Raw genomic sequence first — 23180 nt, forward strand, 5'->3', positions numbered from 1 at the left:
CTTGTAACATCTAGCCTTATCTGCTGATTTACTCTTAGCTTTGTACTCTATGTACTCTCTGTCTCTTCCTGTCACAGTCTATCATTTCCCACAATATCTTTCTATCTTGCCTTTTCTCTATTCTTTGATTTACCACATCTTCCTAAATTGATCCCTTGCCCCCACTATTTAGTTTAAAACCCTGTCTACTTCCCTAGCTATGCAGCTCATGAGAACACTGGTCCCAGCATGGTTCAGGTGTAGACTGTCCAGACGGTACAGACCTCATCAGTTATAGTAAGATGTTTCTTTCTTATACTTTGACCCATGAATTGCAGTAACATTGGATCCTGTATCGCCCACTTTTTTTTTTATTCTTTGAATGGATGTGGACATCACTGGCAAGGCCAGAATTTGTTGCCATTACTAATTGCTTCATAAAGCAAAATTTGACACTGACCCACTTAAGGAGATATTAAGGCAAATAGCCAAAAGCTTGGTCAAAGAGATAGATTTTAAGGAGCATCATAAAGGAGGGAAGAGAGATGGAGTGGTGTAGGGAGGGAATTCCAGAGCTTAGGGCCTAGGCAAGTGAAGGCACAGCCACCAATGCTGGAACAATTAAAATCAGGGATGCACAAGAAGCTAGAATTAGAGCAGCATAGATGTCAGCAAGTGTTGAAGGGGTTACAAAGATGGGGAGGGTAAGGCCATGAAAGTATTTGAGAACAAGGATGAGAATTTACAAATTGATGCATCGCTTAACTGGAAGCCAATGTAGGTGAGTGAACACAGAGTTGACAGGTGATGTCATAGTGGTATTGTCACTGGACTAGTAATCCAGACACCCAGGGTAATGCTCTGGGCACCTGCGTTCAAATCCCACCATGGAAGATGGTGAAATTTGAAGTCAATAAAAATCTGGAATTAAAAGTCTGATGGCGACCACAAACCCATTGTTGTAAAAACCCATCTGGTTCACTAATATCCTTTAGGAAAGGAAGGAAATTTGCCGTACTTACCTGGTCTGGCCTACATGTGACTCCAGACCCACAGCAATGTGATTGACTCTTAAATGCCCTCTGAACAAGGGCAATAAGGGATGGGCAATTAATGCTGGCCTAGCCAGCGACGCCCACGCCTTGTGAATAAATGAAAAAAAGGGCTTGGAATGAGTAAAGACACAGGGAGCAGAGTTTTCTGAAGAAGTTGTATTCCACTCCACATGTGAATTCTGTCCACAGATGCTGCCAAAGCTGCTGAATAGTTCCAGCATTATCTGTTTTTAGAGTTAGTGAGAGAGAAATATTGGCCAGGGCATGGGGGTGGGGGAGGGAGAGAGGTGTGGGATGGGAATGTCCCTAAGTGCAAGGGATATATTGCCTTGGGATATTTTACAGAGGGCAAACAGAGCCTCAGTTTAATAATTCATCTGCAAGATGGCACCTCTGACAGTGCTGTACTCCCTCAGCTTAGATTTTAATGCTGAAGACTCTGGAGAAGAACTCAAACCCACAACCTCATGATTCAGAGACGAGAGTGTTACAAACTGAGCCATGGTCACAACCAAAGCAGGCCAATGAGTAAACCGCTGGTGGGTCACATTGTTCATTCCTATATATAATGTTAATTATTCATTATACCCCTTAATATTCAAGATTCACAAAGTTTTTGGGTTGTGTGGAAGGACATCTCCTTCTGGTAAATCTCCTCTGCACTCTTTCTAGCGCAATCACATCCTTCCTATAACGCGGATTCCAGAACTGCACACAATGCTCTAGCTGTGGCCTAACCAGCAGTTTACACAGTTCCAACATAACCTCCCTCCTTTTATATGCTATGTCTCACCTAAAAAAGGCAAGTATCCCATATGTCTTCTTAACCACCTTATCTACCTGTCCTGCTACCTTAAGGGGCCGGTGGACATTCACACCAAGGTCCCTCTGATCCTCGGTACTTCCCAGGGTCCTACTATTCATCGTGTATTCCCATGCCTTGTTTTTCCTGCCCAAGTGCATCACCTCACACTTATCCGGATTAAATTCCATTTGCCACTGATCAGCCCATCTGACCAGCCCATCTATATCCTCCTGTAAGCTAAGGCTATCCTCTTCACTATTTACCACCCCACCAATTTTTGTGTCATCCGCGAACTTACTGATCAAACGTCCTACATTCAAGTCTAAATTGTTTATATATACCACAAACAGCAAGGGACCCAACACCGATCCCTGTGGAACCCCACTGGACACAGGCATCCGGTCACAAAAACACTCCTCAACCATCACCCTCTGCTTCCTGCTACTCAGCCAATTCTGGATTCAGTTTGCCAAATTACCTTGGATGCCATGGGCTCTTAACTTCGTTATCAGCCTCTCATGTGGGACCTTATCAAAAGCCTTGCTGAAGTCCAAGTAGACTACGTCAAATGCATTGCCCTCATCTACACACCTGGTCACCTCTTTGAAAAGTTCAATCAAATTGGTCAGACATGACCTCCCCTTAACAAAACCATGCTGACTGTCCTTGATTAATCCCTGTCTCTCCAAGTGTAGATTAATTCTGTCCTTCAGAATTGCTTCCAAAAGTTTCCCTACCACTGAGGTTAGACTGACTAGCCTGTAGTTCCCTAGTTTATCCCTTCCTCCCTTCTTGAATAACAGTATCACATTGGCTGTCCTCCAGTCCTCTGGCACCTCTCCTGTGGCCAGAGAAGTATTGAAAATTATTGCCAGCGCCCCTGCTACTTCCTCCCTTGCCTCACTCAACAGCCTGGGATACATTTCATCTGGGCCTGGAGATTTATCTACTTTTAAGCCTGCCAGACCACTTAGAACCTCCTCCCTTTCTATGCTAATTTCTTGAATTATATCACAGTCCTTCTGCCTGATTTTCATACCCACTTCGTCCGTCTCACTTGTGAACACCGACACAAAGTATTCATTTAGAACCCTACATACATCTTCCGGCTCCACACACAAATTACCACTATGGTCCTTAACAGGCCCTACTCTTTCCCTAGTTATCCTCTTATTCTCAATGTACTTGTAAAATAACTTTGGATTTTCCTGTATTTTACCTGCCAATGTTTTTTCATGCCCACTTTTTGCTCTCCTAATTTCCTTTTTAATTCTCCCCTACACATTCTATACTCCTCTAGGGCTTCCGCTGTTTTGACCCCTCAGTATCTGCCATAAGCCTCCTTTTTTCTCTTTATTCAATCCCATATATTCCTCGACATCCAGGGTTTCCTGGATTTGTTAGTCCCGCCCTTTGACTTTACTTGAATATGTTGGCCCTGTACTCTCCCTATTTCCTTCTTGAATGAGTTCCACTGCTCTGACGCAGATTTACCTAAAAGTTGCTGCTCCCAGTCCACTCTGGCCAAGTCATATCTGATCTTATTAAAATCGGCCTTCTCCCAATTTAGAACTCTGATTTCTGGCCCATCCTTGTCTTTTTCCATAACAACCTTGAATCTAACAGAGTAATGATCACTATCTGCAAAATGTTCCCCCACTGATACCTCTACCACTTGTCCGGCTTCATTCCCTAAAATTAAGCCCAGGACCGCCCCTCTTTGTCCTCTCTTGTAGGACCTTCTACATACTGGCTTAAAAAGCTCTCCTGGATGCATTTTAAGAATTCTGCTCCCTCTAAACCTATCACACTCTGAGTAACCCAGTTAATGTTGGGGAAGTTGAAATCCTCCACTATTACTACCCTATTATTTTTACACTTCTCTGAAATTTGCCTACATATATGCTTTTCTATTTCTCTTTGGCTGTTTGGGGGCCTATAGTACACTCCCAGCAATGTGATTGCTCCTTTTTTGTTTTTCTGTTTTTCAGTTCTACCCATATGGCTTCATTTGAGGAGCCTTCTAAGATGACATCCCTCCTTACTGCTGTAATTGATTCCTTGATCAATATTGCGATACCCCCTCCTCTTTTACCTCCTTCCCTGTCTCGCCTGAAGACCCTATATCCTGGAATATTGAGCTGCCAATCTGCCCCACTCTCAACCATGTCTCTGTGACAGCAATTACATCATTATTCCATGTGTTAATTTGTGCCCTCAACTCATCTGCCTTATTCGTCAGACTCCTTGCATTAAAATAAATACCATCCAACCTTGTCTGTGATAGGGGCAAAGGCAGCAGGGAGGGTCTATGATAGGGGCAAAGGTGGCAGTTGGGTCTGTGATGGGGCAAAGGCGGCAGGGAGGGTCTGTGATTGGGGCAAAGGCGGCAGCGATTCAATGACAAGCCAAAAGAAAATGATAATGGGACAAGTAAAGAAACTAGAAAAGGTTTAAGAGGGAATAGCAACATCTGCTATCTGAAAAAATGGGGCCAGAGTTTAAGGTCTGAAATTGTTGAACTGGGAGTTTGGATGGCTGTAATGTCCCTAACTGATTGAAAATGAGCTACTGTTCCTTGAACCTGTGTTGAGTTTCATTGCCTGTCAGTTTAATTCTCTACCCTTGACCTTGTGCATTGTTGTAATAAATGGGTAGGCCATTTAGGACTGAGATGGGGAGAAACTTCACTCAGAGGATGGTGAATTTGTGGAATTCTTTACCACAGAGGGCTGTGGAGGCCAATTCACTGCATATATTTAAGAAGGAAATAGATAGATAGATTTCTGGACTGTCAAGGGATATGGGGCGAGAGCGGGAGTATGGCGTTGAGATAGCGGATCAGCCATAATCATTCAATGGCGGAGCAGGCTCGAAGGTCCAAATGGCCTACTCCTGCTCCTATTTTCCATGTTTCTATTGAGACATGTTCATAGTGTCTGGGCATCGTCATCACTCCCTCAAAACGAGGATGATAACTGTTCATAGAACATGGAATTGCCAAAGCAGAGAATGGGGCCATTCGACCTATCGAGTCTGTGTCAGTATCTGCCAGAGCAATTTAGCTAGGGGCTTCCTCGACAGCACCTTCCAAACCCAGGACCGCTAACATCTACAAGGACAAGGGCAGCAGATAGATGGGAACACCACTAACTGGAAGTTCCCCTCCAAGTCACTCACCATCCTGACTTGAAAATATATCGCCGTTCCTTCACTGTTGCTAGGTCAAAATCCTGGAGCTCCTTTCCTAACAGCATTGTGGGTGTACCTACACCACATGGACTGCAGCGGTTCAAAAAGGAAGCTCACCACCACCTCAAGGGCAATTACAGATGGGCAATAAGTGCTGGCCCTGCTAGTGAAGCCCACATCCCATGAATGAATTAAAAAAAAGATTCAATTCCCCCATCCTTTCCCTGGGGCCCTGCAATTCTTTTCTCTTCAGGTGCTCTGCCAAGGGGAAGAGTTTATCTCTATCTACTTTGCTAGATCCCTCATGATTTGGAATACCTCTATCAAATCTCTTAAACTTCTCCCTGAGTAGAATTACCCCAGCTTCTCCAATCTATTTACATAAGTGAAGTCCCTCACCCTGGAACCATTCTCGTAAATCTTTTATGTACCCTCATCCTTCCTAAAGTGCGGTGACCAGAATCAGACACAATATTTCAGTAGAAGCCCAACCAGTGTCTTATAAAGGTTCATCATAACTTAACTAGGCCTCTATTTATAAAGTCCAAGATCCTGTATGCCTTTTTAACCACTTTCTCGACGTGTCCTGCCACCTAGGTTTCTTTGTTCCTGCACTTCTGTAGAATTCTACCCTTTAGTTTATATTGCTTCTCCTAGATTTTCTAATCAAAATTTATCACTTCACATTTCCCTGCATTAAATTTCAACAGCCATGTGTTTGCCCACTCCACTAGCCTGTCTATGTCCTCTACCATTATCCTCTTCAGCATTCATAATACTTCCAAATTTCATATCATCTGCAAATTTTGGAATTATGTAACGCACACCTAAGTCATTAGTGTATATTTCAAAAAGCAGTGGTCCCAATACCGACCCCTGGAGAACCCCACTGTAATCCCTGCCCCAATCCAAAAAACAATCGTTCACCACTACTCTCTGATTTCTGTTACTTAGCCAATTTTGTATCCATGCTGCTACTGTTTTCAACTTTGCTGGCCAGGCTTCATGATTTGTGTGTCTCGGGTAACTCAGCAGGCCAATCCTGGAGCCACAGGTCTTTGGGCAGAGAGGACACAGGTTGTCTTGAGGAAAGGGGGTTCTCAAGCTAGGTTTCTGCACTCTCTCGTTCCGCTTTTGTTGCTTCTCCGCAGCAGAGTTTATGCAAACAGTTTCCGACTGTGTCGCAGCTTATTGGATGAGACACCATCATGTGGCACGGTTTGTGCAATTTCCTTCTTTGCACCAATGTCAATTTTTCCCCTTTTCAATGAGGCCTTCAGAGTTGCCATTCTTAAGCTGTGAAAAGCGGATCTGCTTCAGAAGTCGATTATTTGGCAGGCGGGTGCAACACCCAGACCAGCGGAGCTGATTTTGCATGATCGTGGTTGTGATGCTGGAGGTATTGGCTTCAGTCAGGATGCCGGAGTTTGATCACCTGTCTTCCCACTTGCCTTTGAATATTTTGCCGAGACTCGGCTGATGGAGATTCTCCAGCCCCCGGAGGTGCCTTTGGTACCCAAGTTTCACTGGCTTCTAGAAGGGTGGATACAACAGTATTGTAGACTAAAGCCTTCTTCCTCTTATGGAGACCCAGTTGCATAATTTTTAGAAGGCTGCACTGGCACAGTTGATTCTTCACAGCTGGATCTCTTCCTCGATAGTGACCTTTTGAGGATTATATTCGCTGGAGTTCAGAAGAATGAGGGGGGATCTCATAGAAACCTATAAAATTCTAACAGGACGAGACAGGGTAGATGCAGGAAGGATGTTCCCGATGGTGGGGGAGTCCAGAACCAGGGGTCAGAGTCTGAGGATATGGGGTGTACCATTTAGGACTGAGATGAGGAGAAATTTCTTCACCCAGAGAGTGGTGAGCCTGTGGAATTCGTTACCACAGAAAGTAGTTGAGACCAAAACATTGTAAGTTTTCAAGAAGGAGTTAGATATAGGTCTTGGGGCGAAAGGGATCAAAGGATATAGGGAGAAAGCGGAAGCAGGCTATTGAGTTGGATGATCAGCCATGATCAAAATGAATGGCGGAGCAGGCTCGAAGGGCCGAATGGCCTACTCCTGCTCCTAGTTCCTATGTTTCTGTGAAGAAGGTAGCTGCCGAGATTTGGGAAGTCCTCAATGACTTTTAAAGTCTCCCCATCAACAATTGCTGGAAGTGTACGTGCTTGTCCAGGGGAGTGCTGGTGGAGGATTTTGGTCTTGCTGCTGTTGAGTGAGAGACTAACTCTTTTGTACGCTGACCTGAAGAGGTTGAGGGTGGTCTGAATATCGCTTACGTTGTGGGCCACAAGTCATCAGCATGTTGTAAGTCGTGGATATGCTGGAAAGTCGACTGAGTCTTGGCTCTCATCCTGTTAAGATTGAAAAGCTTCCCATTGAGTTGGCCTTCTCTATCCACCACAGATTCTTGATGACATATATCATTCTCTGAGCTTTGGATTTGAGTAGGAAGTATTCTTCTCATTTCTGTTGTGGTGTAGGGTGATTTTGACATGTAATGGAGACTTGATGTTTCCGATCAAGAACATATTTCTGTATCTTTCATGTCAAGCCAGTCTTGGGTGCCTGTGAGATTTAAAACCGATGATATGGGTGCATATCTCTTGGATCTCAGATTTGATCTTGTCCCAAAGCCCTTCCACAATGACACTGGCATCATTGGAGCCTGCAAGAGCGAGATGGGAAGAAAGTTGCACATGGGATTGTTCTCCTGGTTTTATATGCTGCAGAATGTGGATGTTAAACCTTCTGGATTTCTTTGAGAATCTTTGATATTTAAGTGCATGGTGGAGCATGCAAGTCTGTATTCTGTCCAGCAGATGTTTGCATCCCAAATAGCTCAGGGGATGTGCACATCCTTCCTATCCTGGGCTCAGACAATGGTATAGTCCAGGAGATGCCAATGCTTGTACTGAGAATGGTTCCACATTATCCTATATTTATCTTCTTGATGAAAGGATGTATTTGGAGTGGTCAGCAATCAGGCAATATCCTTGCACTGTTCCTTTTTTATTCATTCACGGGATGTGGGCTTCACTGGCTGGGCCAGCATATATTGCCCATTTCTAGTTGCCCTTGAGAAGGTGGTGGTGAGTTGCTTTCTTAAACCGCTGTAGTCCATGTGGTGTGGGTACACACACAGTGCTGTTAGGGAGGGAGTTTCACGATTTTGACCCAGCGACAGTCAAGTCAGGATGGTGAGTGACTTGGAGGGGAACTTACAGGTGGCGGTGTTCCCATCTATCTGTTGTCCTTGTCCTTCTAGATGGCAGTGGTCATGGGTTTGGAAGATGCTGTCTAAGGAGCCTTGGTGAATTCCTGCAGTGCATCTTGTAGATGGTACACACTGCTGCTACTGTGTGTCGGTGGTGGTGGGAGTGAATGTTTGTCAATGAGGTGCCAATCAAGCGGGCTGCTTTGCCCGGGATGGTGTGAAGCTTCTTAGTGTTATGGGAGCTGCACTCATCCAGGCAAGTGGGGAGTATTCCATCACACTCCTGCATTGTGCCTTGTAGATAGTGGTCAGGCTTTGGGGATTCAGGAGGTGAGTTACTCATTGCAGGATTCCTTGCCTCTGACCTGCTCTTGTAGCCAGTTCAGTTTCCGGTCAATGGTAACCCCCAGGATGTTGATAGTAGGGGATTTAATGATGCTTATGCCATTGAAAATCAAGGGACAATGGTTGGATTCTCTCTTGTTGGTGATGGTGATTGCCTGATACTTGTGTGGCACGAATGTTACTTGCCACTTGTCAGCCCAAGTCTGAATATTGTCCAGGTCTTGCTGTATTTGGACATGGATTGCTTCAGTATCTGAGGAGTCGTAAATGGTGCTGAACATTGTGCAATCATCTGCGAGCGTCCCCACTTCTGACCTTATGATGGAAGGAAGGTCATTGATGAAGCAGCTGAAGATGGTTGAACCGAAGACACTACCCTGAGGAACTCCTGAGTGATGTCCTGGAGCTGAGAGACCTCCAACAACTACAACCATCTTCCTTTCTGCTAGGCACGATTCCAACCAGTGGAAAGTTTTCCCCCTGATTCCCATTGACTCCAGTTTTTCTAGGGCTCCTTGATGCCATACTCGGTCAAATGCAGCTTTGATGTCAAGGGTCGTCACTGTCACTCCACCTCGGGAGTTAAGCTCTTTTGTCCATGTTTGAAACAGGGCTGTAATGAGGTCAGGAGCTGAGTGACCCTGGCGGAACCCAAACTGGGCATCAGTGAGCATGTTATTGCTAATCAAGTGCCATTTGATAGCACTGTTGATGACCCCTTCCATTACTTTACTGATGATGGAGAGTAGACTGATGGAGCGGTAAATGGCTGAATGGATTTGTCCTGCTTTTTGTGAACAGGACATACCTTGGCAATATAGCTGGATAGATGCCAGTGTTGTAGCTGTACTGGAACAGCTTGGCTAGGGGCGTGGCAAGTTCTGGAGCACAAGTCTTCAGTACTATTGCCGGAATATTGTCAGGGCCCATAGCCTTTGCAGTATCCAGTGCCTTCAGCCATTTCTTGATATCACGTGGAGTGAATCGAATGGCTGAAGACTGGCATCTGTGATGCTGGGGACCTCCGGAGGAGGCTGAGATGGATCATCCACTTGGCACTTCTGGCTGAAGATTGTTGCAAATGCTTCAGCCTTATCTTTTGCACTGATGTGCTGGGCTCCCCCATCATTGAGGATTTGGTATTTGTGGAGCCTCCTCCTCCAGTGAATTGTTTAGTTGTCCACCACCATTCAGAACTGGATGTGGCAGGACTGCAGAGCTTAGATCTGATCCGTTGGTTGTGGGATCGCTTAGTTCTATCACTTGCTGCTTATGCTGTTTGGCACGCAAGTAGTCCTGTGTTATAGCTTCACCAAGTTGACACCTCATTGTTAGGTATGCCTGCTGCTGCTCCTGGCATGCCATCCTGCACTCTTCATTGAACCAGAGTTGATCCACTGGCTTGATGGTAATGGTAGAGCAGGGGATATGCCGGGCTGTGAGGGTACAGATTGTGTTAGAGTACAGTTCTGCTGCTGTCGATGGCCCACAGCACCTCATGGATGCCCAGTTTTAAGTTGCTAGATCTGTTCAAAATCTATCTATCCATTTAGCACGGTGGTAGTGCCACACAACACGATGGAGGGTATCCTCAATGTGAAGGCGGGACTTCGTCTCCACAACGACTGTGCAGTGGTCACTCCTACCGATGCTGTCATGGACAGATGTATCTGCGGCAGGCAGATTGTTGATGATGAAGTCAATTATGTTTTTCCCTCTTGTTGGTTCCCTCACCACCTGCCGCAGATCCAGTCTAGCAGATATGTCATTTAGGACTCGGCCAGCTCGTCAGTAGTGGTGCTACCGAGCCACTCTTGGTGATGGGCATGGAAGTCCTCCACCCAGAGTACATTCTGTGCCCTTGCCACCCTCATTCTTCCTTCAAGTGGTATTCAACATGGAGGAGCACTGATTCATCAGCTGAGGGAGGGCGGTACATGGTAATCAGCAGGAGGTTTCCTTGCCTGTGTTTGACCTGATGCCATGAGACTTTATGGGGCCCGGAGTCGATGTTGAGGAATCCCTCCCAACCATATACCACTGTGCCACCATCTCTGCTGGGTCTGTCCTGCTGATGGGACAGGACATACCCAGGGATGGTGATGGTGGCGTTGTGGGACATTATCTGTAAGATATGATTCCATTGGGATGACTAGTCTGTGAGACAGCTCTCCCAATTTTGACACTAGACCCGAAATGTTAGGGAGGAGGACTTTGCAGGGTCATTTCCAGTGCCTAGGTTGATACCAGGTGGTCCATCCCGTTTCATTCCTTTTTTGTGACTTTGCAGCAGTTTGATACAACTGAGTGGCTTGCTAGGGCATTTAAGAGTCAACCACATTGCTGTGGGTCTGGGTTCACATGTAGGCCAGACTAGGTTAGCATGGCAGATTTCTTTCCCTAAAGGACTTTAGTGAACCAGTCCAACAATCAACAATGATTTCATGGTCATTATTAGCTGTTTAATTCCAGATTTGTATTGAATTCAAATTCCACCATCTGCCATGGTTGGATTCAAACCCAGGTCCCCAGAGCTATTACCCTGGATCTCTGCTCCAGTGACAATACCACCACGCCCTCGCCTCCCCTGGTTGTGCAAGATACCATTCAAACTTATACAGCTCATGTAAATTAATGAAGAAAGATAATGTTTTAGGTAATGTTGACACACCAGTAAATCCCAAATGTCAATATGGATATATCTGACCCAATGGTGTGGGTTTCACCAGGAATCCCCAGTTACCAACCTTTGTGCCACAGGGAAACTCAGGGGGGGGAAAAGGTATGTCTTTTAATGCTTTGGGGCCCATTTTCCTTTTCTTTGCTGTTCAAAACCAATTACTTGTAGACAAATGGTACCAACACAGTTGTGCTAAGCCAACATTGCTTTCCCATCTCCATCTCCCTGTGTACTCTGTCTGAAATTGGGCATTTTAATATTACTTGGTGTCAGCACTCTCCAGCGCTGATCACTTGATCTATCTTGTCTTGGCAGTCGTGAAAACACATTTTGCTTCTACACACCTTCACTGTGGATCTACCCGGCTTTTTAAAGGCTGGCGGCCAAGTTGAAATGTAGAGAGTAAGTTAGTCATTTTGTCATTGTGCTGTCAGGCCTTGGACTGTGCCAAGCCACAATATAGAGGTATCATATATTTAAAAAGACACAACAGGTACAGCCCATCTTGCAATGCATATCTATCTATCTCAGTTTGAATCTTTCAATTTACTGAGCTAACAGCTATTTGGGGGAGATAATCCCAGGTTTCCACTGCCTCCTGTGTGAAGAAATGCTTCCTAACACTCCCCTAAGCAACCTAGCTCAGCTTGGACTCCCCTAACAAAGGAAATAGTCTTGATCAACTGTATGAAACCCTTTAATAATTTTAAGAAGACATAAATTAGATAAACACCTCAGTCAGATTACTATGCTGGACTGAGGTAGTGATGCACATTTAGAACTGTCATCCTCTGGTTCAGATTTTAAACTAAAACCCTGTCTCATTGATTTGGTGATTATTACATGCATAATGGAAAGATGATAGTTTTGAGGTCAAGAGGGATAAATGCTTTCTTCCTTTGAGCCCATCTTGTGACATTTTCTAATAAGACCAAAACATGTTTTCACCAGGGAAGGGGCAACACCTAAGTGCAAGGCACCATCAAACTTTAAAATGATGGGAAAGAAGGCAGCTTAAATCGAGATTAAATTTGATTTTATTGAACTTTTCAAGATATTAAGGGAAACTACTCGAGTAGATAGAGAGAAACTCCTTTTGCTGTTTGGACAACATACGAGTAAGGAAATGACCTAAAAAATTAAAGCCAGACCTTTCAGGAGTATAGTTAGGAAACACTTATAAACACAGAAAGTGGCAGAAGTCTGGGAACTCTCTCTCTGGGTAATGGATAAGTTGTTAACTTTAAATCTGAGATCAATAGAAATTTGCTAACCAAATATACTGTGTGGAGTTCTGGTCGCCCCATTACAGAAAGGATATAATTGCATTACAGAGGGTACAGAGGAGATTTACGAGGACTGGAAAATTGCAGCTATGAGGAAAGATTGGATAGGCTGAGGTTGTTCTCCTTGGAACAGAGGAGGCTGAGGGGAGATTTGATTGAGATGTACAAAATTGTGAGGGGGCTGGATAGAGTGGACAGGAAGGGCCTATTTACTTTAGCAGAGAGGTCTGTGACGAGGGGGCAAAGATTTAAAATGATTGGTAAAGAGATTAGAGGGGAGATGAGGAAAAGTTTTTTCACCCAGAGGGTTGTGGGGGTCTGGAACTCACTGCCTGTAAGGGTAGTAGAGGCAGAAGCCCTCAACTCATTTAAAAGATGCCTGGATGTGCACCTGATGTGCCATAACCTACAGGGCTACGGACCAAATGCTGGAAAGTGGGATTAGGCTGAGTGGTTTGTTTTTTTGGCCAGCACAGACACGATGGGCCAAGCGGCCTCTTTCTGTGCCGTAAACTTTCTATGATCTTATATTAAGTGATATGAGGCAATGGCAGGTATATGGAGTTAGGTCACAGATCAGTTGTGATCATGCTGAACAGCTAGCAGAACAGGCTCCAGGGGATAAATGGCTGACTCCTGTCCCTGTGCTCCTGACCTCCCTGGTCGGATTGGATTATTTGCAACGTACCCCATTTTACTTCCTGCTGAAGTCAATAGCTGCTAATATCAGGTGATGTAACATAGATGGCAGACCCCCATCCATGAACTGATTAGGTTAAAATTACCCCCCTCCACCTTGAAGCAGAGAACACTGAGGGAGACGAGGAAATGAGTGCGCAGTTAATGTACCTTTATCTTCTTATTTATTTCGTGTGGACGTTAAGTTACTACTACACTACTGGAACTATTTAAGCCTGTTCTTCTTATCTTACTTCTGACAGTCCAGGGGGACTGACGAAAAATATATCTCCAGATGTTTCTCATAGAACTAAGTATTTCAGATTTCCAATGTAATAGATATTTTCATTGAAATTGGAGGGTTTTTTTTCTTTGAGCAGTTATTGTAGTCCATAGGTAGTTAGGTTTTTCAAGGACTGCTTTTCATTTGATTTTATAAACCCCTGTGATCTGACCTAAATATGATTTATTATTCATCTCCTACAACGGCTGAGCAGGGATATTATTTTGTGCGTGTAGCCGTGTGCTTTCCAGATAGCGAGTCCCAAGTCAGGAGAGCTTGGAGGGGTCAAAGAGTCCCTCTGTGGAATAAAAGCAGACATGCATCATTGTGAAGAGGCTCTGCACTTGAAGGCTGCATTCATAACAGCTCCTTTATCACCATTTCATCAAACCGCTGAAAACAAATTACAAGGAAAAAGACTCAAAATCCATCAAGGGAAAAAAAAAACTTATTAACCTCTTCTCTGGAGTGAAATATTACCCTCATCGATGGGCCAGAATTTACTGTCAAAATAAGAGCAGGGCTCATGTTTATTTATGCGCAAATTGCACAGCAACGTCAATCAAGGACAGATGTATGGTTAAATGTAAAAATCTGGGAGCTGATGTTCAACATATGTGGCTCTGCTCTTAGCTTTCCAAAAATGGCATCCCGCTGTTTGTGCCTTACCATTCAAATGCATCAAACAGTGTGAAATTCCTGTGTTGGCATGGTAGACATGAACAAAATTTTCCACAGCAAGTTAGGACTTATCCATTCCAGTCTCAGGACCCTTTTTCGTAACATGAATGATACAGCGCAGGAAAAGGCCATTCAGCCCACTGTCCCTGTGCCAGCTCTTTGGTAGAGCTACCCATTAGTCCCACTCCCCTGCTCCTTCCCCATAGCCCAGTAATTCGTTTCCCTTCAAGTATTTATCTTTTGAATGTTATTTTTGAATCTGTTTCCACCACTCTTTCAGTACAATCCAGATCACAAGAACTCACAGTGTAAAATAGAATGTTTCCTCATGTCCCATCTGGTTCCTTTGCCAATCACCTTAAATCTGTGCACTCTGGTATTGACCTTTCCGTCACTGGAAACAGTATTTTTCTTTATTCACTATCAAAACAATTCATGATTTTGAACGCCTCTATCAAATCTTGAACATTTCTACCAAACTTATTTTAAAAGTATGAAAAGTATTGATTATTGCCAGTCAAGTTCTCTGAGGCTGAAAAGCATTAATTTTCATATGTAGGCTGTTGACACCCAGCTCTCCTTCGCCACCACCTCTCGAGTCCTGCACTGTTGCTAAATTATCAGACTGCTTATCTGACATCCAGTACTGGATAAGCAAACATTTTCTCCAATTAAATATTCAGAAGACTGAAACCATTGCTTTTGGTCCCCAAACTCCATTCCCTAGCTACTGACTCCATCTCTCTTCCTGACAACTGGTTAAACCAGACTATTCACACACAACCTTGGCGTCATAATTGACCCCAAGATGAGCTTCTAACCACATATTTGCACCATCAGTAAGACCACTTATATCCACCTCTATACCATCACCCGATTTCACCCTTGCCTCAGCTCATCTGCAACTGGAACCCTTATTCATGTCTTTGTTAATTCTAGACCTGACTATTCCAATGCACTCCTGGCTGGTCTCCTATATTCTACCCTTTGTAAACATGGGATCATCCAAATCTCTGCTGGACAAATCCCAATTCATAGCAAGTTCCATTCACTTATCAATCCTTATTAAGGGGGGAAGTGAGGAAAAACTTTTTTACCCAGAGGGTGGTAACGGCCTGGAATGCACTGCCTAGGAGGGTGATGGAGGCGGGTTACCTCACATCCTTTAAAAAGTACCTGGATGAGCACTTGGCACGCCATAACATTCAAGGCTATGGGCCAAGTGCTGGTAAATGGGATTAGGTAGGTAGGTCAGGTGTTTCTCACATGTCAGTGCAGACTCGATGGGCCGAAGGGCCTCTTCTGCACTGTGATTCTGTGAATCCTGTGCTAGCTGACCAACTTGGCTCCCAATCAAGCAATGTCTTGATTTTAAAATTCTCATCCTCCAGCCCCACAACCCTTTGAGATATCTGTGCTCTTCTACTTCTGGTCTCTTTAGCATCCCCAATGTTAATTGCTCCACGATTGGTGGACAGGCTTTCAGCTGCCTAGGCCCTAAACTCCAAACTTCCCTCTCTAACCCTCTCTACCTCACTTTCCTCCTTTATGACACTCTTTGACCAAGCTATTTTTCGTCTGACAATATCGAGGCTTGGGTTGACAAGTGGCAAGTAACATATGCCCTACACAAGTGCTAGGCAATGACCATCTCCAATAAGAGAGAATCGAACCATAGCCCCATTACATTATCATCACTGAATCCTCCACTATCAACACCCTGGGGGTTACCATTGACCAGAAACTGAACTGGACAAGCCATATAAATACTGTGGCTACGAAAGCAGGTCAGAGACTAGGAATCCTGCGGCGATTAACTCACCTCCTGATTCCCAAAGCCTGTCCACCATGTACAAGGCACATGTCAGGACTGTGGTGTAATACTCGCCACTTGCCTTGATGAGTGCAGCTCCAACAATTCTCAAGAAGCTGGATATCATCCAGGACAAAGCAGTCCGTTTGGTTGGCACCCCATCCACAAACACTCACTCCGTCCACCACCGATGCACAGTGGCAGCAGTGTGTACCATCTACAAGATGTGCTGCAGTAACTCACCAAGCCTCCTGAGACAGCACCTCCAAACACACGACCACTACCATCTAGAAGGGCAAGGGCAGCAGGCACATGGGAACACCACCACCTGGAAGTTCCCCTCCTGGAAGCCACTCACCATACTGACTTGGAAATATATCGCTGTTTTTTCACTGTTGCTGGGTCAAAATCCTGGAACACCCTCCCTAACAACACTATGGGTATACCTACACCACATGGATTGCACCAGTTCAAGAAAGCAACTCACTACCACCTTCTCAAGGGCAATTAGGGATAGGCAATAAATCCTGGTATAGCCAGTGATGCCCACATCCCGTGAGTGAATAAATAAAATCTCCTATGTGGCTCGATGTCATATTTTGTTTTATAATGTTCCTTCCTATGTTTTATTACATTATGGCTGCTATATAAATATTAACCGTTTTTGTTATTGCAATTGTGGAGTCTCATTCCTTCAGCTTTAATTGTTGTTAACATGTTAAAAGAAATTCAAAAATTGCCTGTCCTTTTTTCTCTCTTTCTTAATTCAATGCTTCTGTCTCTTATTTGACACTGAATTCACTATCCTGAGTTGCACGTCTTGGTTCAGATTGCACAGTGCAAACCTCAATCTTTCAATCTGATTGGTTCAGGGGATACAAAGTTGCCCTGTAGAGGACATTGTGCTGTTTCCATCTCCTACTCACAGCAATTTGCCGTACTAAAGTTCATGGAAATTAAATGGAATGGGCATGCTTGTCTGCTGTGGTAAATTCAGGCCCTTTTTTTGTTTTCGTCTTCCTTGTTTCAGCTGTGGCTCAGCTGATAGCACTCATGCCTCTCAAACAAAAGATATGCAACATCCCAATTTAACTGCCCTTGCTGCAGGAAATTGATATCCAATTTCCACCTAAATAATGGTGAACACTGTTAGCCTCACCTTTACTTGAACAGAAAATTCCATACTTCTTTCTCAAGCAGCTAATTACCTTAAAAAAAATTTGATGAGGAGAAATGTTCTTTCTCGTTGGGTCTGAAGAATGTGCGCAGTTCCCAGGCTCAGTGAAGAGGAATTGGGGACAGAGACATATGCCACCCCAAGTCTCAAGGGATTTCTGGAGGTTTTTCATATCCTCATAACTGGCAGAAGAATGGGCATTCCAGGCATTTGGCCTCACTTTCTTCTGTGTATGACTGTGGGTTATCCAACTGGACTGGCACTCTGTAAAACCCGGAACCATCATGGCTTACACTAACGCCTGATGAGCATCCAGAGGAGAACTGGCCAACAGCCAAATGTGTTCCCGGACTTTCGTGTCACTGCTTTGTGAGCACCATCAGAGGACATGTGAGAATCGCCCCTGAGATGAAGGAATTTTCCTTTCTCTGAGGAAAGCTGGCATCTGCCTCACATTTAACAGTAACTACACCTTAAGCTCAAAGACACACTATATGGAAAGCACATAAACCCATGACTCCAAGGCGCATCAACCCTCCACCAAGGGTTGAACATTCTTGTTGCTACTTGCTCCACTTTCTATTTCACACTGAGGCCTCTCCTTCCTTCCTGTATATTGCTAGCCTTATACTTTATATGGACCTGTTAGGCCAAATGGCCTGTTTTTGTTTCTGGCCTGTGGAATTCTACATATGTAAATCAGCCATGTAACAGGGACAATCTGGGCTGTGGACTTGCTGAAGAACATTGTTAAAACCTGATGTCTGGTCAGTGATGCAACTAGACTCTTACATGATCATTTTTGCCACTTCTCAGGTAATGTGTTGAAAACCAAAAAGGAGAAAGTGGTTAAAAAAAAAAGGCATGCAGGAATTTGGGTTTTATAAATAGAAGCATAGAGTACAAAAGCAAGGAAGTTATGATGAAGCCTTATAAAACGCTGGTTCAGCCTTAATTGATGCAGTGTGTCCAATTCTGGGCACCACACTTTTGGAAGGATGTGAAGGCTTTGGAGAGGGTGTAGAAAAGATTTACGAGAATGGTTCCAGGGATGAGGGACTTCAGTGATGAGGATAGATTGGAGAAGCTGGAGCTGTTCTTAGAGAAGGTTGAGAGGAGAATTGATAGAGGTGTTCAAAATCATGAGGGATCTAGACTGAGTAGAGAGAAACTGTTCCCTTTGGTGGAGGAGTTGAGAACCAAAAGAAACAGATTTAAGGTGATTGGCAAAATAAAAGGCAACAAGTGGAAAAGTTTTTTTACTCAACAGTGGTTAGGATCTGGAATGCATTGCCTGAGAGTGTGTTGGAGGCAGATTCAATTGTTGCTATCAAAAAGGAATTGGATAAGCACCTCAAGATTAAAAAAAAGTAGAGATACAGGGAAAAGGCAGGGAACTGTATTAGCTGATTTACTCTTGCAGACGGCCGGCATGGACTCAACTGGCCAAATGGCCTCCTTCTGTGCTGTAACCATTCTATGATTCTAGATGGTACGATCTTGTCCTGCATAGAGGGATGAGTCTGAACTAATAGGCGGAAAGAGTGTACCGGCAAGTAAGTCAATTGGATTGTAACATAACTCTTGTTATTGGTTACAGTTTGAAAATTACCAAAGAATTCAAAAAAAGGACAACAGAAAATAATATAGTTTATTAATGTCTTGAGGGTTAACCTTTCAAAGAAGAAGTTCTTAGTACGTTAATTGAAGAAAACGTGAGGATTGGTGGAAGGTTGGCATCATAGAGTGGGCCTGTTGATTAATTGTCCTGGAGAAGGTGGTGGTGAGCCACCTTCTTGAACCACTGCACTCTGTGTGGTGTAGGTCCATCCACATGGCTGTTAGGTAGGGAGTTCCAGGATGTTGACCCAGCGACAGTGAAGGAACAGCAATATATTTCCAAGTCAGGATGGTGAGTGACTTGGAGGGGAACTTCCAGAATTTTGACCCCGTGGTGATATCATTCCAAGTTCCTCCCTTCCTGACACCGCCCTTGGTGTAACTCCGCCACATGGACTGCATCGCTTCAAGAAGGCAGCTCACCACCACCTTCTCCAGGACAATTAATCAGCAGGCCCACTCTATGATGCCAACCTTCCACCAATCCTCACATTTTCTAGGCAACTAGGGATGGGCAACAAAAATGCTGACCCAGCCAGTGACACCCACATCCCATGAAAAAAAAATTAAAAAGTTAGGGTGTTGTGTGACTTGGAGAGGAACTTGCAGATGGTGTTGTTCCCATGCGCTTCCTGCCCTTGTTCTTCTAGGCGGTAGAGGTCGCAGGTTTGGAAGGTGCTGTCGATGGAGCCTTGATGAGTTGCTGCAGTGTGTCTGCAGTGCAGAGAGATACCTCACTCTTCTCATCTCTTCAGCAGCACTTGAGCAGCTTATGGGTGGGATGCTGAGGTGGAGATAGAGTTGGTGATGCAAGAAGGCTGAATGCTGGCTTCCAATTTGCCGTGTCAGTTCCTTGCTGCCTCAATAAGGTACAGAGAGAATAGGATTGAAAGTTATTCTGATTTTACAATTACCTTCAGATTATATTGATGACCTTTACTGCCAGTAGGATGATCAATCTGATTCTTTGTGTTTTACTTATTAGGAAGTGCAGGAAGTCAATTTATTTGTGCAGTTAACTACAGAATACCTTTAAATTCAGAGCTTCCTGTTCTTCTATGATGCCGACTTTTATAAAAGCCAGTCTGAATTATCTTTACTTGTACATCTGGTGATGTCTCACTAGGGCTCTCAAACCTTTTAAAATCTAAATCTTAAATAATACGCTTACTAGGTTGAAAGTTGGCAACTTTGCCCTATTCCTCAGGTCTACACTGTGCTCTGAGAATACAAATTAGACTGTCACAAGCACTTGAGTCACTCTTAGTGAAGAAAAAGAGAAGTATTTGTGATGGAAACATCCTAACTGTTGCCCTGGTGTTGTGATAGATTGTATCCACAAGTATGTTGAAGGGGAAGTGTTCATTGTTTTACTTTCTCTTGGTTCAAAAGTCATCCAAGCTCAATTTCTATCTCTACCTTTCTTTCTCCTCCCTGACAGATCGAGGTTAGCAGAATTCCAAACGAGCTGTCAGCCTTCCACACAGTCTGAGAGTGGTTGTCTCAGGGAGAACTATGCTGCATGTCTGCTCTCATACACTGGGATAATAGGTAAGATCCAGAGTTCTTGTCTTTTAGCTGTCTTGTTACTTCCATTTTGTACTGAATTCTATGCTTGTTGAGGTGAAGGATAACACTGCTGGGAAATGCAGCCTCTCCAATTCAGAACTTCCCTGCCATCAGTAAACATTCCCCAGTGTTTGCACACATCATTGGCAGAATAATACGGGGGGTGAGGCAGGTTGGGTGGAGGGGGGGGATGTGGGCAGACAGTATGCCCCCCCTGGAAACCATGTCGGCGTGGAGCTCATATGCTCCATGCCGACCTGCCCTGCAGCCATAAAGGACTAACGAGGGCTGAGTGGGACTTCTGCCCATTGAAATTTCCTCTGTTGTTGATGCTGTTTTGTTCTTTATCTCTTTTATTAGGTACTGTGGTCACCCCAAACTACATTGACAATTCCAGCTCTAATGTAGCCCCCTGGTGTACCTGCAGTGGCAGCGGAAATCAGAGGGAGGACTGTGAGAGCTTCTTCAACCTCTTCACGGATAATATCTGCCTCAGTGAGTAAGGCTGCTTTGTATCGGGAAGTAACTGACATTTAATTTATTGCCTAAAGCAAAACTGAAATACTGTGGATGCTGGAAATCTGAACTGAAACAGTCCTCACATTAGTGAATCACTACAGCAGAGCCAGGGAGAGGGGGGCGTCTGGGCTGGTGCTCTCCTATTGGTACACAGCCCAGGGGTTGGTCCACACCTTTGAGGTCGACCTTGTCTTCTCCCATGACATTCCTTGGCCACAGTCTCTTCGCTTTGCCAGATTATCAATATTTTCTTCTGCCGCAAACAAGTTACACCTTCTCTGGACCCAGCTTTATTTCTTTGCTTGCCCCACTATTACCTCCTTTTGTCTCGCACCATCATCAATTTTGTCATTCTGACCTCCACCCTATCGAAGACCTTTCCCTTTAATTCTCTCCTGCTCAGTCCTTGAAAGACAGAAAGACCTTAATGTATAAAGCATCTGTCACGACCTCCGGATGGCCCAAAGCACTTTACAGCCAATGACGTGTAGTCACAGCTGTAATGTTAGGAAAGCTGTTCTGGTTCAACAACTACTTGTATTTGAATAGCACCCTTAACATAAAATAGGGACATTATCAATCAAAATTTAACGCAGCCACATAAAGAGATATTAGTGCAGATGATCAAAGTTTGGTCAAAGAGAAGAGCATCTTAAAGGTGGAAAGAGGTGGAGAGGTAGAGAACTTTAGGGATGGAATTCCAGAGCTTTGGGTCATGGCAGCTGAAGACATAGCCACCAATAGTGGAGTGTATTCAAATCAGGAATGCTCAAGTCAGAATTAGAGGAGCACAGATATCACACTAGAAATTACAAATAGGAAGAGACCATGCCATGATAAACCCTCTCCTCTCCTTGCCTGGCATCCAGCAGCTGTAAAGCCTGACTTGTGCATCCAGGTTGTCTCATGATTTATGAGATGGTAGGGTTGGCATTCCTGCAAAGGCATGAAGAGTCTTGCAGCAGCAGAGATAAGCTGAGGCAAGGGTGCAGTCAGGCGATGTTACAGAGGTGGAAATAGGTGGCCTTAGTGATGGCGTGGATATGTGGTCAGAAGGTCATCTCAGGGTCAAATATGACACCAAGGTTGCGAACAGTCTGGTTCAGCCTCAGACAGTTGCCAGGGAGAGGGATGGAGTCTACAGAACAGAGTTTTTGGTGGGGACAGAAGACAATGACTTTGGTCTTCCCAATGTTTAGTGGGAGAAAATTTCTGCTCAACCAGAACTGGATGTTGGACAAGCAACCGGACAATGGAGGGGTCGACAGAGGTGGTGGCAAGATAGAGCTGGATGTCATCAGTGTACAGGTGGAAACTGAACCTGCGTGTTTGGATGATGTTGCCAAGAAGTAGCATGTAAATTTTTAAAAAGAGGCGGGGCTATCAGCCTGAAACGTCTTTCTCCACAGATGCTGCTGAATTTTCCTGCACTTTATTAATATATTTATTGACATAGACTTGTTTTTTGGCAGTGTATGTACTGCTGTCAAAAACAAAAACAGAATTACCTGGAAAAACTCAGCAGGTCTGGCAGCATCGGTGGAGAAGAAATCAGTTAACGTTTCGAGTCTTCATGACCCTGTTCTGCTGAAGGGTCATGAAGACTCGAAACGTTAACTGATTTCTTCTCCACCGATGCTGCCAGACCTGCTGAGTTTTTCCAGGTAATTCTGTTTTTGTTTTGGATTTCCAGCATCCGCAGTAGCTTTTAGCTTTTTGTTTTTATCTCTATGTACTGTTGTCATTTGATAAGCCTTGACAAGTCACAATGACAAAGACTTCTTGAAGCACTTGCACCCAACATAAACCCAACAGTGGGTTTTCTGAAATAAAAACAGAAAATGTTCGACACGTTTAACAGTTCATGCAACATCCGTGAAGAGAGAGAAAAACATATAGTGCGATTTCAAATTTGTGCTAATTTGCATAAGCACCAGAAGATGTATTGAAGAAAAAAGAGACATGTCGAAGCTTTTTATCTTGCACTCATTCAGGACACTTTGCAAGAATACCAATATAAGGGGAAAACAACAATTTATACTGTATGAGAAAAAAGTGCTGATTGGTTGACAAGTGGACTCTGTTACAACCAGGGAGGAGTGCGCGAATTATCAAGCCCCAGTACTCCACGGGCCATACCATTAATTTAAATGTTTAATTATCTCACCAAAATGGCTAATTGTGTACCTATACTTCTGGTACCCAAAAGGAAAAGAGACTCTGACTAGGCTTCTTTCAAAAACTCAGAATGATTAATTTATTTTAAAGCAAA

General features: G+C 44.2%; 1 protein-coding gene across 1 annotated transcript in view; it reads left to right on the forward strand.

The window, feature by feature from the left end:
- The window catches only part of gfra4a (GDNF family receptor alpha 4a), a 199963-nt gene that overhangs the window by 157660 nt on the left and 19123 nt on the right, over positions 1–23180 (forward strand). Inside the window, exons 5-6 of the mRNA XM_078554577.1 lie at positions 20262–20371; positions 20750–20884. Of these exons, the coding sequence (XP_078410703.1) occupies positions 20262–20371; positions 20750–20884 (245 nt within the window). The remainder of the gene's footprint in view (positions 1–20261; positions 20372–20749; positions 20885–23180) is intronic.

Source organism: Cetorhinus maximus, chromosome 1 (assembly GCF_964194155.1).
Source record: "Cetorhinus maximus chromosome 1, sCetMax3.hap1.1, whole genome shotgun sequence".
In the NCBI taxonomy this organism is placed as follows: domain Eukaryota; kingdom Metazoa; phylum Chordata; class Chondrichthyes; order Lamniformes; family Cetorhinidae; genus Cetorhinus; species Cetorhinus maximus.